This window comes from Cottoperca gobio, chromosome 17 (assembly GCF_900634415.1).
Source record: "Cottoperca gobio chromosome 17, fCotGob3.1, whole genome shotgun sequence".
Lineage (NCBI taxonomy): Eukaryota > Metazoa > Chordata > Actinopteri > Perciformes > Bovichtidae > Cottoperca > Cottoperca gobio.
The window spans coordinates 14,181,126-14,199,871 of record NC_041371.1 but is presented as its reverse complement, the minus strand read 5'-3'; the positions used below and the strand labels follow the sequence as shown (position 1 = coordinate 14,199,871).

Here is an 18,746-nt window from a genome sequence, read left to right as displayed (position 1 = left end):
GTTGTCAAGGGAGACGTAGAACAGAGGGGCTTTAGAGGAGATGTGCACGGGGCGAGAGAGAGGGAAAAACTGCAGACACAAACGGCTGAGAGGAAAAAGCTGTGCCGAAAAGGAGGAAAAGTAAGGATTTGAACATGTGTGCACGATTAAAAACATCAAGCTGGTACAATATAATTTGTGCTTAGACAAAGGAGACAAGGAGGTGTATAAATAAAAAAGATTTGACCGTAAGTGCTTGGCTGCTCCACTAACCTAGTTTGAGTAATCTCTGCCTTCATGCTGTTTCATAACACTGCTATCACACCATTGCATCATAAAGCCCCCCCCCCCCCCCCACACACACACACACACACACACACACACACACACCCACCTTAGTACCCGTCCACCTCCTGCACCCAAGCACACAATTACATCATAATCCTTTTGATTCATATTTATTTTACAGGGAAAAAGAGATGTCAAATTATTTTTTTACAAGTACAAAATGTGCAAAGAAAGAGACGATTCATACGAGCAAAAAATATATATATCACATATGGTACAATTGTTTACGGATGATGTAATACTGAGATACAAGTAAGTAGAAGTATTTCTGTGATATGTTCCTGCATGTCCAATGCATAAATGTGAACAAGGAAAGTGGAACCAGACTGCCGTGGATCAAACTTTGCGACGTCACAACTAAATTGTACGATAGTGAGCAGCCATTGGGAGAGCAGCGAGGCATATTCTCTTAATGATTATAGTCTGAGACTTAACTACACAGGAGCAAAGCTCATTCGAGAACAATGGCTCAAATTAATATTTTACAGGTCCAGGAAATTAGCCTGTGAGTCGCTGCAGCAAGTCTACATTGTATTTATATTTCCATCAAAGTATATTCATTTATATTTTCGTTTCTTTGGGAAAAGAGTTTTCATAAATATCACAACTAACAATTATTTTCTAGATTAAGCGATTAATCGTTTCGACTATAAAATGTCAGAAAATAGTGAAAATGTCAGATGTCTTTAAATGTCCAGTTTTGTCAGTCCAGACACAAAGATGTTCATTTTAATATTATATAAGACAAGCAGGAAATCTCCATATTTGAAACTTATCTGACAGTTTTGAATGAAAAATGACTTCCAACGATTAATCGATTATCAAAATATTTGGCGATTATTTTTCTGTTGATCGACTATCAATTTGTCGACTTATTGTTGCAGCTCCAAACACAAGTACTATTAAATGTGGCAAGTAAATATACAGTCTCAACTGAGTGGCATTGTGCAGTTAGGAAAAGCAGTCTTTGGAGGAATCGTGTCCACTTTCATTAATGTTGAAGGGTGTTGGGGTAACAGATATTATTATTTTTCTTCTTTTAATAATCGTTTGGTCAATAAAATATAAGAAAATAAGGAAAAATGCTGAACACAAGCCCAAGGTGACCAATTTAAATGTCTTTATTTGTCCACAACCTAAAGAAACATTGAATTATGTAAAGCTACAAACATGTATTAAGCATTTGAGAAGCTGTAAACAATTATTTCTAAAGTCTAAATTGATAACTCGACTGTCTTTCTCTGAGACAGTTACTTGTAATACCATGTCACATTACTGTTTGTTAGCTCATTTGGGCCAAATGTTTCCATAAAACTATCCAGGTCAACAGAACTAATGAAATATAGCAGTAATGTTCAATCTTTTTCCTTAAGGGATCCCTTTTCTATCATTTTACCATAAACAAAATCTGGGACTCACAGTGACGATTGTGTTTTAACTTACTTTGTACAACGGGGACAAAGGGAAGTAAAGTATCAACCAGAGAAGTCGAAAGCCCACCTGAGTTTTTGATGAGGGTCAGTCATGGTGCAGAGAGTTGTAAACACTGAAAAACTTGGCAAGACTATGGGTTTAACACAACTCTTAGTTTAATTTGCGGGTTTTGTGTTGTTTGCTTCTTGATGGGCCTGCTTGGCGTTGATGAAAAAATCAAGTGAAGAAATGGTTTTATCATCATTTAAAGTACGGAAAGGAGAAGGGGAAGCAAGGGTGGATATTTGACAGAGATATTTAGTAGTTAAATATTGAACTCCTTTGACCTAACAGATATTTGACAGAGGTATTTCATACGAGTCACAGCAGAGAAGACGAGTAGTCAAATATTGAACTCCTTTAGCCTAAGGGATATCTGACAGAAACATACTAGTCACAGCAGAGAAGACGAGTAGTCAGATGTTTCACAGCTAGGCCTTCAGTGATGTCCTACACAGTCCTACCTGAATTATTCCCCCTCTTAATACCATCATTATGACGCCATGGCTCTAGAAACTATACATTTAGACAGAAACGCATACGCGTTGCATCACCCTAACAACAGAGTTATATTAATATTTACGAAACATTTAGTTGTAAATAGCAGCAGTACAATGTGCAGTGCCTCTCGGAGGCTGTGAGCCGGGGGTACCACTCGTAGTTAGTGATTTGAAAGTGGCGGACAAACCCTTTTCCCGGCTGTGATAGTCTCGCTAGCGTCGGGGTTGGCCGTTCAAATCAAATCAAATCAAATTAAATTTATTTGTATAGCCCAATATCACAAATTATACATTTGTCTCAGTGTGGTTTACAGACTGTACAGCATACAACACCCTCTGTCCTTAGACCCTCGCCAACTCGAAATCTGATTGGTTAACACCACAACGGGGACAAAGGGAAGTAAAGTATCGGCCAGAGAAGTCTAAAAGTTTAACACAACTCTAACAATTGGGGAAACCATAACGTGTTATCTGCTATTTTAATTCAGCTATTATTATACAATTTTAATTCTGCTATATTATATTATTTTAATTCTGCTATTTTATCTGCTATTTTATACTATTTTAATTTGGCTATTTTTATAATGGTACTTCAGACTCATTTACATCTACACTGTAAATGCTCTTATTCTGTCCTTGTACTAATTGTTATGTTTTTGATGTGAAGCACTTTGGGCTGCAATTCTTGTATGAAAGGTGCTATACAAATACAGCTTATTATTATTATTATTATTATTGTTATTATTATTATTATTATTATTATTATTATTATTATTATTATTATTATTATTATTGAGTAAACTGATGACCCCTGACTAACGTTAAGTGACATATTACATATTATATTCAATAACAATAACAATAACAATGAAAGTGCAGAACAACTAATAAACTGTACAATTAGCCCAAATAGTAAACACAATAACTGCAGTTTTCCTGTTATTTTTAGGAACCTTTAATACAATTCTCTGTCTGTTTTATGTTTCTATTTTATTTTATAATTTTAACAATTATTCTTACAGGCTTCCTTTTTTGACAAATTCTGTGTTCTCTTCTCCCTGGTGCTTGGCCATTGTTCTAATAGCTCTTTGGTTGTCTTAACTGCATACTTCTCTAAACCCCCGTGGGAGTCCCGAGCCTCAGGCTGGGCACTAGTGCAATACAGTAAATAGCTAAACAAGGTGTCAGATTTCTGGTAAACAAAGAGCCAGTTTGATAAAGCTTCTTATATCTAATTATGTGTTGCTTACTAAATTAGATCCCTCTTACAGGCTACATCTAAATCAGAGAATTGAGGGCGACAGCACACATAATGTATGTTAAAGCAGAACTGATTGTGGGTCTAATTACCTTCCTATTATATCCTGGAAGGGATGATAATTATTTCTCACGACTAACTGAGCTCTCGTCAATCATTTGCCACCTTAAACTCTCACCCGTCTGCGCGCTCCCGCGAGAGCTGCGAGAGGAGCTGTCGGCAGTGAGATCATGGGAGAGTCCACCACGCTTGGTGAAAGTAGGTTAGCAGGGTAGACTGAGAGGAAAGCAGGCGGAGAATCAGAGCGCAGAGGGGGGGTCTGATCACCGGTCGTCCACTGTGACCGTGGGACTATTCTGTCAAAAGAAGTTGAGACAAATCTATTCGCCTGTGCGCCGAGACGGTTACGATGCAATCCATAGCGACTTTTTTCACTCTTTTATTTCGCTCGGACTTGACAGAGCGCTAGGGGAGAGGAGTTTCGGGTAGTTGTTTTTCCCTTTTCTTTTTTTGGTCGTGTTCTACGAGAGCTGCCTGCAGCCGGGACGAAGTTCATATTTAAAAAGCCAGTTCGCTCTGGCTCCAGCGGTTTATTCTCCTCGACCGTGTCACCTACATTAACCACATGTAGCCGAGTTTTAACATCGTTCATCCAAGAGAAAGAAAACATCAAAATGAGAGGTAAATTGATTTTATTTCGCAGTAAATCTATGCAGTTAAACTTGGTAAAGATCACAGTGGGGTTTTGTACGGGCTTTGGACCGCCACATGTGTGCGCACGGGGATTTGAGTGCGCTTGTTTTTCTCCCAATGCGCATTAATCCCTCATGACTGGATTATGACTGCACAGAGCCCCAGGGTGCATGCTCCACACTGAAGTTCAGTATGCAATGATAAACAGCTGGAGGCATATTCTCCAATCATGAGAATTTGCTCAACCAGATTAATTTAGTTTTTATTATCTCTCAGGTCTGTTTATGGTGGAATCAGACATTCATTTGCACATATGACAAATGTTGCTTTATGGCGGTGCTAAATGTGTCTATCTTTAAAGATATGCGAGTCATATTTTACCTGGGAAATCTTCTGTAGATTTTGCCAGGACATCCATGTTAGGAGTTATGCAATAAGGAGAGGGAGGGGCATGAGAGGAGGTTGTTGTTAACCAAAACTGCAATTATGTAATAGAGACGTTGTTCAAGCTTATCAGGTTTCTGATTAATTAAACATTTAAATAGTGAACATTTTGCACACTTTCACTTTAAATGTAATACGCTATTTTCTGTCAATTTCTTGGTACACACTTATCTCGTTTTGTGAAAATAAAGCATTTCTGAAGATGCTTGCAAACTTTCTTTTGTAGAAAATGTACAAAATGAATCTGAGCAATGCCAGTGTAGTTGTGTGACGTTGTTGTGATGTGACGGCTGTGCCAGCATGGCCGACTGTGTGCACGGAGGGAGAAGGATCTGGCTGTTCCACTGACCTAGTTATGTCATCCAACGTTATACAGCATAGGCAGCGGCGGGAGGGGGAGATGCGCTGGGAAGCGCCGTGCCGCCGGGCGTGCAGCGCCATGTGCGGGTACAGGCGCTCACTGACAGTCGGCCTTCAATGTGTCGCTCCATAACACAGGCTGAGTTTGAACTTGAGCAGAGGGCAGCAGATCATTGTTATTAGCAAGGAAGGTTGTTTGCATTCAGCCATCTGATTTAGTATTGGTAACATCGAAATATTCTTTAATTTAAATAGCCTTCTAATAAAACATTTTAAAAGGCCTCAAATATATTTATTAGCCATATATAGCCTTGGTGATGTTAATTAAAAATAAATGTTGTATACATGAAATACTTTTCTTGCTGTGCACTTATAACACTTTTAATTGAAAGGCATCATTCAGCAGTTTTTGTTGCAAACCAGTACATATAACAATTTAAATAATCCTCAGTGTTTAATAATGTTTGGTTGTGTTCTTGTGCAACAATCTTGTCTTGCATTACAATATTGTGTTGTGCAGGACAGCTGCAAGGAGTTTTGTTATTTTTTGGCAAGGGAGGACAGAGATGGATTTTTTTGGGGAGGGAGAAAGAAGCAGAGGGGGCCTCTTCTGGAGGGAGGTTCCATTTCTGGCAGGATATCCAAATGTAAACAAACCACGACCCTTAGCTCACTGCATTGAAATTGTAGGTTAGTTACTTAACCAGCCGTTTCCTCACTAGAAAAGCATGTCAGCATTTTTATCCCAGTTTGAACATGCATACATACATTTGCAATCTCAATTCGTCCAAGTTGTTGAGTCATTCTAACAGTTTTTGTCACGCTGACAGACTTTAAGAGGCCAGTTGTGATATCTGGACCTCTGACACCACCTGTGATACTGGATAGAGTGCAGTTCTGTAGACTGTATTACTATTTATTTCATAAAGACATAGTGAAAGAGCTGAAGATGCACTCACTGACACCCAGTAGAAGAGGCCTATGGAATTCTTAGCTCTGTTAATCCCCCCTCAGTGTGCCTCAGCCTGGCCTCCACTGGTATTTGCATCTTTTAAAATAGAGCCCCTTGATCTGAGTGCACCAGCAGCCAAGCAGCCTGATTGTATATATGCATTTTGAGTATGTGAGTGAAGTCCCATCCGTTTTGTTTCTCAAGTAGTATCATCCTTGGAGAGTGAAATCAAATTATTTTCTGAGAGCTGCATGTTAGAGAATGGGGCTGTGTGCTACTAGGTGTCAAGTGTAATCAGTAAGACACTTCATAGATTCCAGCAGGGTGTGAAAACAAACATGGTTTTTGTTTTCATATCTTGGAATATATTTGCTCTCCTTGGGTTGTCGCCGCAGGCCTTGAGGCTTTGCAAACACTTCATGTTACAGAAATAATCTGGAAAACATTCCCGTAAACATGATTTCAAAAGATGAAGAGACGACAACAGCAACCACAGTGGATTGTTGTGATACAGGTTTGTGCTGCGCTGTAAATTTAAACCCAACTGTGAGGCATGACACAACAAGTGCTTCAGCTTTGCTAATAAGTGGGCCCCCACCTCCTACTGAGCGCGTCTTCTCGTGCTATCAGTCATTCTTATGTCAAGGTAATGAAAATAGTTCAAAGAACGGCAGCTCCCGTTGAGCCTTATGTCAATCTGATGCTCAACGGGCATTTAGCACTAGTCTGCATGTTATTGGGATTTGCTAAACAATTGAACAGCCTGTGTTATACGATTTATAAAACAGAAAGGAAGACATACTTAATTAATCCCTTGAGAGGAAATTCAATTTTCACTGTTTTTGTTTAGTTTTTTTACACAAACATAGGCCTGAAATAAACACATGGACAAACAGGACCTATACACACATATATATATATATATATATATATATATATATATATATATATATATATATATATATATATATATATATATGTATATACTGTGTGTATATATATATATATATATGTATATACTGTGTGTATATATATATATATATATATATATATATATATATATGTATATACTGTGTATATATATATATATACACATATATATATATAAATATGTATATACTGTGTGTGTATATATATATATATATATATATATATATATATGTATATACTGTGTATATATATATATATATACACATATATATATAAATATGTATATACTGTGTGTGTATATATATATATATATATATATATATATATATATATACATAAAGATACACAGTAAATATATCAACACTAGAAGAGAGAGAGATATATACTGTAGCTCTAAAATACAATACAAAGTATAAAGAATACACTATAATATGACAATAAATACAATAAAATAAATATAACAAACTACTACAACTAAAATATAAACAGGTTAACATACTCTAGTTGTTTTTTAATAACTGATGGTTTTGATGATTAATTAATTTTAATTAATTAATTAATTTGTATGGACGAAAATAATAGAGGTGAAATACTGCCCCCTATTTATTTGGAGCAGGTGGCTCGAAACTACACATTGAACCTTTTAAGATGATTCCTAAGAGTGGTGTTTTAGTGCAGATCAGCAATAATATTCAGGGTTAAAGGTAAATGTTGCTTTAATAATAGTGTGGCTACTGCTGCTGTGTCTCTATCTGTGTAAGCTCAGTATCACTGGGTGTTTATCTCATAACAGCGTTTTTTTCTGTAGAGATTAAACGATTATTTAAATAATCGATTTAGTAGATAGAGAGAAAATGTGTCACTTATAAAGTGATAACACAGAAAATGCACTTGTTGCAGCTTCTCAGTAGTGCATATATGGAGTCTTATATGACATAAAACAGAATAGTGTTGGTTTTTGGACAGTTGGTCCAACGTTTTCTGATGTTTTTACTGAAAACGATTAATCGAATAATGAAAAAATAATGGATAAGGGTAATTAATTATTTAAAAAGTCTTCAAGACGTCCCTGTTTCTGTACGTATTTATCCTTTGTATGTAGGTAACTGGTTTAACTGGTTCGTAATTTCTTCCAGTTTACAGGCAAGACCATCACAATAAATAATGGAACATAAAGGCTATAAATATTTGACTGTCTCTAGATATCTGCAGAGTGTCAGGGAAGAGGAGTGAGAAAGCATGAATGTGTGGTTGTAGCTACAGGGGGAGGGGGCGGCTGGGCAACTGTGTAATTCTGGCTCTCAGCACAGGACAAGAATAGATCGAGTTTAAGCGGAGGCTCAATGTCAAAGACTGGGGAGTGGGCCGAATAGCTGACGTTCAAATTCAGTTTTATCTGCTTTGAGTGGACTGTGGCCAGGTACAATATGGGCTTTACGGTCCAATCAAAGTGCTTTCTCATTAATAGAACAGCACAGTGTCCAATGAGAATTCAGTGTTGCGCATTAACCAAACTGGTAAGTGTAGTTTTTCCAGGCTTGCTTGGTTTACTTTGTCGTTATGTAACATTGCCCGTTTTCTGGTTTAATCTACGAGCCTACAGGGAAATGTTTCATGAGTCTGAGCATTGTTCAGCTCCACCTTAAAACTGGTCTGTGGAGAGTCGAGATCGTGCACTTCTCCCTCCTCCCTCTCCCCCTGCAGTGGGAAAGTGTGTCAGTAGGACAGAATGGCCACATGGGCTGACAGGCTACAGTGCTTGAGCGATGGATGACTCAGCCAATACCAAGGAGGCGGCTGAGCGGCGCTCAGCCAGTCTGAGAGAGTCTGAGGAGGGACGGGATGTCAGTGTTGCAAGAGTGAGCCCTGCTGAATGAGTGTTGTGAGGAATGCTCACATTGGATAGTTATATAATCGAGAAATGAGGGAGGGGTGATGGGGGGAGAGAAAGAGAGGAAGGGAGAGAGGGAGATATTTTTCCATTGCATGCCTGCAGCTGCCCTGATCAGTTGGGAGTATTTTAGTCAACTGTTTTAGAGAATAGGCAGCCGACTGTCATTAACGGGGAAAAGAAGTGGAAATGTGTTTTCCAGTACCTAAGAGTGTAACAATTCCTCCATAATCACATAATTGGTACAAAGGGGATTTTTGTAAATGGGTCCAAGATTGCACTCGGCAGGGCTGAGCAACAGCTATCTTATGATGTAGTGGCTGTTATTTTTCTACTTGGTCAAGAAAGGAGTCTTTTGTGTATGTGTCATGTGTGCAGGCGTCATGTGATTCCTTATCTGTGTGTGTACTCTGTTCCCTCATGGGGGCCACATGAAGGGTGCAGACAAACACAGTTCAAGCTATCTTCTCTTGCACTGCTTATTGTGGGACCGCTTGTCTGCAGGGTTGTTTGCCATCTGTAGATAAAAGGAATAAAAATATATGACTTAATTGATGCTACACTGTTGCTCACTCATTAGTTCCATTACAAGATATGTTTTTGTCATTGATTACTACACTCTGGTGCAAAGTACAGTAATTGTCTCATCATTGATAAATACAGCAAAGTTCAGAAGACGGTCAGATAAGAGAAATGTTTTATGTTAGAGGTCTCCACATGAAAGTGGGTACCAATTTTTACTAGCATTGGGTTTACAGATAGGAAGTTTCAAAGACACGGCCACCAATGGCTACTAATTTAACCAGAAGGACTGAACCACAGACTGTACTCAGACTCAAAAGGGACTGACATAAAATATATTTATGTGTCTAAACCTTCTAACATTGCCTCTAAATTGTCCGTAAAACCAAAATCTGAAGCTCAAGGGCTCCTAGAGAAGAGAGGCCAGGATAGGTGTGTGATTGTTAAAAAGCAGATACATTTGCATCAGCTGGAGTCAGAGAGATGGCCTTCCAATAGAGCGCAGAGTACAGAGAGTTACTAACTGTGACAAGATAAAAGCATGGGCGACCTTTTCATGGTATACAGAAGATACAAAGAAGCAACCTTTGGCAATGGTTTACATTTGGAGAAAACATGCACAACATTATCGACCCGCAAACGAGAGAGCCAGAAATCGTGCCTGGCTTGCTATTATAGTGATGGAGAAGCCACAAAGACTTCAAATAAAATTATCTTATATTTTTATGTCATTAAGCAGGAAGCAGTTCTCTTACATCACGTTAAAAACACAGGTTTAAGTGGTTCTTTGGTAATGGATAATATGTTTGTTGACAATATGCCCAAATGGTTACAAATAAATGGAGAGTATTAAGAGACACATAACTGACTAACTGACTGACCGGCCCCTGCGGTCAACATGTCAAAGTGTCCTTGGGCAACATATTGAACCCTAAATTGTGTGTGCATGTTTATCACTACTGATTCACCCAAGGTGCCACCTGCTCCCTTGTATGGTAGCCTCTAGGTCTGTGTGAATGGGGAATGCATGTGTTGTAAAAACGCTTTGAGTGGTCGCAAACCAAGGAGGCAGAACAAACGATCATTATTCATTTTGATAAGAACAGTTGCACGGCCGTACAGAACGCAGATGTCTGATTTGGAGTTTCTCAAAAATATTATTCATGAAGAAAATCTTGACAAAGTCTATACATGTCAAATATGGGCTTCTGTGAAAGTGTGTGTTATGTCTGAATTAATCATGTTACTCAATGTTGTGTTAGTGTTTAGATATTTACAGTCTTTTGGCGACGGTCCACAGTATGTATCAACAGTGTCAAAAGAGCAAAAGATGTTACAGCTGCACTTTGCTTAGCAGATGTTGATGATTGACTGAACTCTAGTTCACATTATATTTAGATCTGACCTCTCTTTTCCACGTTGTTTTTGGTCCTGCAGCTCAGATCGAGGTCATCCCCTGTAAGATCTGTGGGGACAAGTCCTCAGGAATCCACTATGGCGTCATCACCTGCGAAGGCTGCAAGGTGAGGAGGAAACACAGAGAGTAAACCAGGCTACCAAACTGAACTGTTTTTTTATTCTTTATTATCTCAAATGTGCTTGTCATTTACAGTATGTGTGTATGTGTGTGTGTGTGTTTATGTGTGTCCTAGGGATTTTTCCGTCGCAGCCAGCAGAACAATGCCATGTACTCTTGTTCCCGCCAGAGGAACTGCCTGATCGACCGAACTAACCGTAACCGCTGCCAGCACTGCCGCCTACAGAAGTGTCTGGCTTTGGGCATGAGCAGAGATGGTAAACAACACACTGTATTCTCTTTACACACTTCCTTTAACCATGACATTCAGCTGTATCCTTAATAATTTACCACAGCTGACCTTTGTTAAACCTTCTCTTACATTGGGGACGGGTTAGGGTTACGTTTCGTAGATGTGTTTCTCCGGCGAATCCCAGTACGTGTGCTCCTTTTTTAATTTGAATCTGATACCAGGAGAATTTGAAGCGCTTTCAGCTATCGTTCACATCGTGAGAGGGCTCGCCACTTGTTGCCCTGCTCTGTAAGTTGCAGAGAGAAAACAAATACAGTATACAAACTTAGGAGGTGACTCATCATGCAAACTGGATATAGGGACTAAAACTAAAAACTAAAAGTACTTATGGATAAGGTGGCAGAAGTAAAAAAAAGGTTAAAGCTGTAGAAAAGGTGAAATTCATTATTTTATGGCCACAGCAAACCTGCGAAATCACTGCGCTAGAGACATTCTTTGTTGTTGTTTTGTTTGGTTGTTCATCTACAATAATGAAATGTCATTTTCTCTCTGCAGCGGTCAAGTTTGGTCGTATGTCCAAGAAGCAGCGTGACAGCCTCTACGCTGAAGTGCAAAAACACCAGAAGTCCCAGGAGTGTGTGGGCTCCGCAGGCGGGGGCGCTAATGCTCTGTCCTTACCCAAGGAGGACGGTGTCTGTGGCGGTACCAGGGAGGATGGAGAAGAGGGTCTGAGCCGGTCTTACAGCAGAGCGGGTTCCAGCTCCACCATCAGCGACCTGGATGACATCGCAACGCTGCCTGACCTGTTTGACCTTCCGCTGACTCCCGAGGAGGCCAACGACTACTGCAGCGTCGAACTGCTGGGCCGCGGAGCCAGCGCGGGGAACACCTCCAACTCATCCTCTTCTTCCTCTTCCTCCTCCCCATCCTTGTCCAGTCAGAATTCCCCGCAGCAGACTATGTTGGACGGGGCAGACGGCAACGGGATCCAGCTCCTGCATTCTCACACGCATGCACTGCTGGACCATCTGCCTGATGACTGCTCAATAACAGAACTTGGTGAGTACTAACAATGATGAAGAACAAATGTGTTTGGTTTTTATATTCACCTTTTACAAACACAGAGTGTAAGTCAAACTCTCGAGTAGTGGCTCTTATGTACTTAAATAAAGAGGGAACCAGACCTTTACATAAGACAGGGTATTTATAAGAGGTCCCTTTTTAATATAATGTGTCCTATTGCTCATGTTTCTTCATGTCAGTCCAACTGCATGCTTCTAAGACAAACCTAACACTTGTTTAAAGTGTTTCACATTAAATCACTCACTGAACAGCAGTTCAGGCAGTATTATTCGTTTCCTCGTGAAGTGTTTAATTTCAATAGCACCAGTTAACATTAAGACAGCAAGGCGATGCAGATTCTATCATAATAAATCAGAGTAAGAACAGTATTTCTGGTAGAACAAAGAAGACTAAGACATGAGCATGTTGTACTGTAATGCTATAAAAAATGTAAGTAGAGTAACTGTCGTAGACATTATGTGCTTTACGCACAGTAAACAGTAAATTATGAAGGAAATTAGACTAAATGAAATAAAAGTAAATCTAATTGAAATGATTCAATACAAAAACAAAGAACATATCTCACAAACAGGATGGCATAAAGAACCAGAATGATACATGGGAGATAGAAACACCAGAACCGGACAAGGACAAGATTAAATGGGCAAAACAGGCAGGAAACAATCAGTATGAAAGTATGATCAGTATCAGCTCAACAACAGGGACCGATAAAGGGATGATGGTGCAGTTGTAAGGAAGCGAAGGCGTTTTTAGAGAGGTGTCCCCAAGGCCTACATCTTTATGGTTGCTGGCAACACCAAACTTCATGGAGGCTTTAATGGGGCTCTGGGGACCTTTTTAAAGGAAGCAATGAGTAAATATTGAGACTGGTGGGGTTTATAAGTGCAGGAGGTGGAAAAGATCCAAACAGCTGCAGAGATAAAATGAGGAAATGAACCATAAGCACTTAATCTTGTCGGGAGCATCACTGGCAAACGAAAGAGCAGAGTAGTAGCAGAGTTATTCAAGGTAACACTGATCCCATGATCTGTAGATATATAAATATTACAACTGTTTTACTCAAAACCTGCTGGCACAACAAACGACCTGAGTGAGAAAACACTGATGTTTATCTGTGTATGCTTTTTTTTTTTTTTTTTTTTTTTTGACAGAGCGCATCACTCAGAGTATTGTAAAGTCACACTTGGAGACGTGTCAGTACAGCGCTGAAGACATGAAGAGATTCACCTGGGTACAATACGCATCTGAGGAAACGCGTGCTTTTCAAAACAAGGTACAGGATGCACACTTTAAATCGTGTGTGTGTGTGTGTGCGCGTGTGTGTGGTGTGCGTGTGTGTGCGTGTGCGTGTGCTGTGTGCGTGTGTGTGTGTGTGTGTGCGTGCGTGTACGTGTGTGTATGCGCGTGTGTGTGTGCGTGTGCGTGTGTGAAGTCTGCTGTCATCACATGTCTCACTTTTCGTCCCTAACCCAACACTTGTCACACGTGTGCTTTGGATCATTTTATCAGTGATAAAACACAATATCAGAAATAAATATATATCTTTTTTAACTAACTAGCTTATATTGCTGATTATATTGTTTTAGTCAACAAAAAACGTACTGCATGCGATCTGATGTTAAACACTTACTAAGAAGGTGTATATGCTGAAGTGATGTCAGTGGACTTGTAACACATCTCTTTTTTATGTCACTTTCTTTCAGTCAGCTGAGTGGATGTGGCAGCAGTGTGCACATCACATCACCAATGCCATTCAGTATGTAGTGGAGTTTGCCAAACGCATTGCTGGCTTTATGGACTTGTGCCAGAATGATCAGATCATATTACTGAAAGCAGGTCAGTGCACAGTCTAAAAATGTTCACATCTCAAATACTTGATTCACAGATTAAATTCTTGCAAAGTAAACAATGTCTGAAACTTGCTAAATTTGGTTCCTTCCTGTTCTTTTTGTCTCCAACCCTCTACCTTTGTTTTGCTGTCTGTCTGTTTGTTGTAATAAATAACAATATCCACATTATCCTTTTGATTTTTAAACTGTGCACTAATCTGAATCAAAATGATTTACATTTTGTTGTGTTGTTTTCTGCATGTTGGAGCATCATGCCCCTCATGTCCCTCCCTCCCTCCCTCCTTCCTCTTCTTTCTCCATCTCTCTCTGTTTTTTGCCGTTATCTGTGGCTAACCTGTCAGGCTGTCTGGAGGTCCTGCTCATACGCATGTGCCGAGCGTTCAACGTCAACAACAGCTCCATTTTCTTTAATGGAAAGTTTGCCCCGGCTCAGTTCTTCAAAGCACTTGGTGAGGATCAGATGTTGTTGTGTAAGCTCTAAAAGCATTCAGATAATTGACAGGGTAACGAATGAAGACCTCTTATGTCTCTCACTCTTAATGTAAGTTAGAGTAAGTCTTTTTCAGATGCACCATTAATGCCTAGGAAAATGCCCCTGCTTGACTGAAGCAGTTCATTATCTTTAATGACTTAACTGTGGTAATTGTTCTTAAAATGACTTCATAAGACAGTACTGTCTTGTCAACAGGCTGGCTTTGAAGAGATGTAATTGAAAGCCTCCAGCTGGCTGTTGGTTTTGAATTTCTGAAGCACTGTCTTGCCTCTTTAGTATCATCAGAACTGTTTAACAATGCAGACATATTGAAAAAACAAACACCGTTAAACACAGCATTGTGATAAACTCATTGAAGGGAAAATTAAAATATAGATTATGTCAGTTTCTCTGTGTGTTGTTGAAAACACTTGGATCGTAATTTGATTGTAGAAGAGCCAGAATTTCCCATCATGACCAATACGACCAAAATGAGCAAACTGAGTAAAAATGTATGCCCTGATCATCTCAGGCATCTTTTGGTCAGTTAATTCAATTAAGCAGGATTATTAAAGTCTTCAAGCTTTGATTATAGACCATTAATGTATTGATTTACTGCCTATGCAGGTTGTGATGACCTGGTCAGTGCAGTGTTTGACCTGGGTAAAGGACTCTGCCGTCTACAGCTGTCTGACGAAGAGATGGCTCTGTTTAGCGCTGCCGTTCTTCTATCTCCTGGTGATTATTTGTTTTCCTTTTTAATCTTTCTCTTTTACACGAATATGTTCAAGAAGAAGTACACATTATAATCAAAATCATTGCAGTCTTTTAAATGCTGGTCTGTCCTTGGTAAATAAGGTTTGGACTGTAGGGTGTTTATTTTAACATACAAATTCGACATTCAATATATTTTTAGTTGTAGATGTCTCACACATGTAGGTTTTCAATTTGTTGTTGAGAATTATTTTTGCTATCTTGTTTCTCATTATAAAACTGGACATGTTCCCCCATGTGTCTACATATCAACTTCTGATAGCAGTGGAAGAAGTATTGAGATAGTAATACCACAGCAAAACTAACCCTAACCCTGCCTGCCACACATTGTGGATTAAAACTACTTAAGAAGTAAAACAAAACAAAAACAGTATGGGTTTATATTTTTCTTTCCTGTAGATCGACCCTGGCTAACAGAAGGGCAAAAGGTTCAGAAACTCCAGGAGAAAGTCTACCTTGCTCTGCAGCACAGTCTACACAAGAGTGGAGCTTTAGACGAGAAACTGGACAAAGTAAAGACAAACAGTCCCAACTCTTTATAAACGCAATCAAATGTACACACAGAAAGACTCACGTACGTGAACTTACCCTTATATATCTTCTGTCCCCACAGATGGTGTCCAAGCTGCCCATAATGAAGTCTATCTGTAACCTCCACGTTGATAAACTCGAGTTTTTCCGCTTGGTTCACCCAGAGACCGCTTTCAGTTTCCCACCACTGTACCGGGAAGTGTTTGGCAGCGAGATGTCTCTGCCAGACTCCTCCAACAGCTAGACAGACAGAGAAACAAACAAGAGAGAAGGAGAGCGTGTGTTAAGAAGTAGGGAAGCAAAAAAAGAAAGGAGAGACTGAGAAGGATAGAGACGTTGAAGCTCAACAACCAGCAGTTAAGTGACAATCCAGGACTAAATAGTCTCCCATGATCCCAAAGTAATCCTCCACTTTCCCAGCAGGCAAAGCACCTTACACTACAGACCACACATGCTCATGGATCTCTGCATATTGTAGCATTAACAAGCAGATGGGCAACGTAATAATAAAAGCCCAGGAAGCATGATACAGCTCCAAGCTCTCGAACACTTATTTAACATCAGATCCACTGTGGATCGCCCAACCAGTTATGAATGTACCTCATGGAAAAGCACCAGTGCACAAAGCAAGAACCTTACAACAGTGAATGTACAACCCTGCCACTCTGAGACAGAGTTTTACACAAGGTATTAGAAGGAAGTCGTGTTGATCCACAGATCTCACTATTAATACAGCTCTCAGTCAATATATCTCTCTATATTAATACATCTCAGTATGGTACGCCTGCGTATTCATACAGACAGTATGCTTGTACTGACCATCACTTAGGGACCAAGATCATGAGTCATTTTCTCAGATATTAAAATAAAACACACAGATCTGATATGAGTCACGGCTCAGGCTGTCCTCTTTAATCAGCTTCACACACATGTAGACAGTGTTCGGTGCTGCCTTTTTGTAGGCTCTTGTAATGCAATGAGAAAACCTCAGTCCCACGCACCCCTTTCCTTGTAAATGCCACTTAGAGACAGGACAAAATGAAATTATCTTTAATTTATATACACATTTATAAACAAATATTTTAAATAAGAATGTAAATAGATGACTATATAAGTATATGGAGAGAGTTAGAATGTGTGAGTTCAGTTCAGAGAGAAAAGTGCGGAGTAAGACGTAGAGAAAAGATGGATATTTCAGGAAAGCTGATATTTGGACTCAAATCGTTTTCTGGACTACTTCCACTCCTGACAGTGCTCTAAGGTTACCATGGCAACAATCCCCTCTTGCCCTGACGGCAAAGCCCAGCTGGGTTAGGCGCGGTCATCACGCAAGCAATGGGGTGGACACTTGTTGCATATGCAGGGGGGGGGGGGGGGGCAGTGTACCAAACCAAAGGAGGAGAAACATTGCCTTCGTCTTTCTGCCCCGCCTGGAAATACAACAGGACAAACAAGGACACTAAGGACAAGAGAAAGCAAGGCAAAAGATGACTTCATGAACTGTATAATAAAATGGGATACACAGGGTCTCTTCACCTGTTTCTAACCAGCAGTCAGTACAGTCTATGTAGTATAATTGTCTTTCACTCATAATGTTTCACTTGGAACAACGATGATCCATAATGTGTATCATAAACCCTCCTTGCTGGTTGGAGCAACTGTATTATTTTGTACATTTGCTGTTCCTCTCACTTTTCGTCCCTAACCCAACACTTGTCCAAACACCAAGCACTTATACTTTCCTCTTCCTCACTGGACACTAGTCTTAGGCCAGACAGAGCTAACAGCTGCCCCTTGAGTGAGGCCTCAATGCCATTAAGACTTAATAATTCTCAGTCAATCTGTTTTATTTCTTTTGTTTTTTTATTCCATATCTTTCACATAAGGCCGCCCATAAGTGTTTACATTTTTCATGTACATAAATAACACTCTCTCTGAAGGTTGTTCTAGATTATGATGATAATGTCTTACTCGGGGTGCTGTGAAGTTCTTGAGCAGAGTCTGAGGACCTGCCGCTCAGGGAGCTAGCTGTGGTCTCTTGTCCCTTTTTATTACCAGTGTCGTCTTTTAGCCTAGTGCACCTAAGATGAGACCCATAACCATACTCACTGTGGACGTAAGTTCTATTTTTGTGAATGTTACTCACAAAGTGTCAAAGCCCTTCCCATTTGTCCTAATATTGTGAAATCAAATTTACAAGACATAGGAAGTAAAAAAACGCAAATAAATCTGTTAGAGTTAAAGATGAATTCATTATTAGGGTTTAATGTTTCTTTTTGCTGTGATTTTCAATTATTTGTCAGTCTTTAATCCACCTTTTTTCTCTGTCTCCACTTTTGTCTTGTAAAGTCCGTGATCTATTTTTCTTTTATTGGAGAAAGATTAGGTACAAACAAAAAATAATAGTTTGTCTCCCTTCTTTCCCTGTATGACAAAATGTACAAGAGGTATATTACTAGTCCAAAAGTAACTGAGTTACACAGCTCGATATATATTGTTGTCCCATGGGATACATTATATGTGGTTTTAAGAATGTAATAAATGGTTTCTTTTTCTTTTGAAACGTGTTATTGAGTCTTATTTGAAATTGAATGTGACTTTTGTGTTGATATTCATGTATGATGGGTCTTTGCATATTGTTGACTGATCAGACGTCTAAGCTGTCTCTAAAATCACTGATCTGATAATATAAATCTGCAAAATGTAAATGGCCATGACCACTCTAATATTTTGAATTGCAGACTAGCATTTATGTAGTGTGCATACTGTATTCGTCCAATGCCATTAACTAACAATTGCAACGATAAGTTTGATCAATAAACAAAAAAATCTTCAACAATTCTGATGAACCTAAATAACTAACGCACTTCCTAGAAAAAATAGACTCAATAATATTTAGCTATTAGTTCACTATAAA

General features: G+C 39.3%; 1 protein-coding gene across 1 annotated transcript; it reads left to right on the top strand.

The window, feature by feature from the left end:
• The first annotated feature begins 3,783 nt into the window (after nt 1–3,783).
• On the top strand, nt 3,784–18,392 carry LOC115022034 (nuclear receptor ROR-beta-like). Its single transcript, XM_029452829.1, has 10 exons — nt 3,784–4,239; nt 10,788–10,873; nt 11,003–11,144; nt 11,675–12,178; nt 13,354–13,475; nt 13,906–14,038; nt 14,394–14,501; nt 15,152–15,262; nt 15,698–15,810; nt 15,912–18,392. The coding sequence occupies exons 1-10, from the start codon at nt 4,233–4,235 to the stop codon at nt 16,071–16,073; spliced, it is 1,488 nt and encodes a 495-aa protein (XP_029308689.1). The 5' UTR covers nt 3,784–4,232; the 3' UTR covers nt 16,074–18,392.
• The last annotated feature ends 354 nt before the right edge of the window (nt 18,393–18,746 follow it).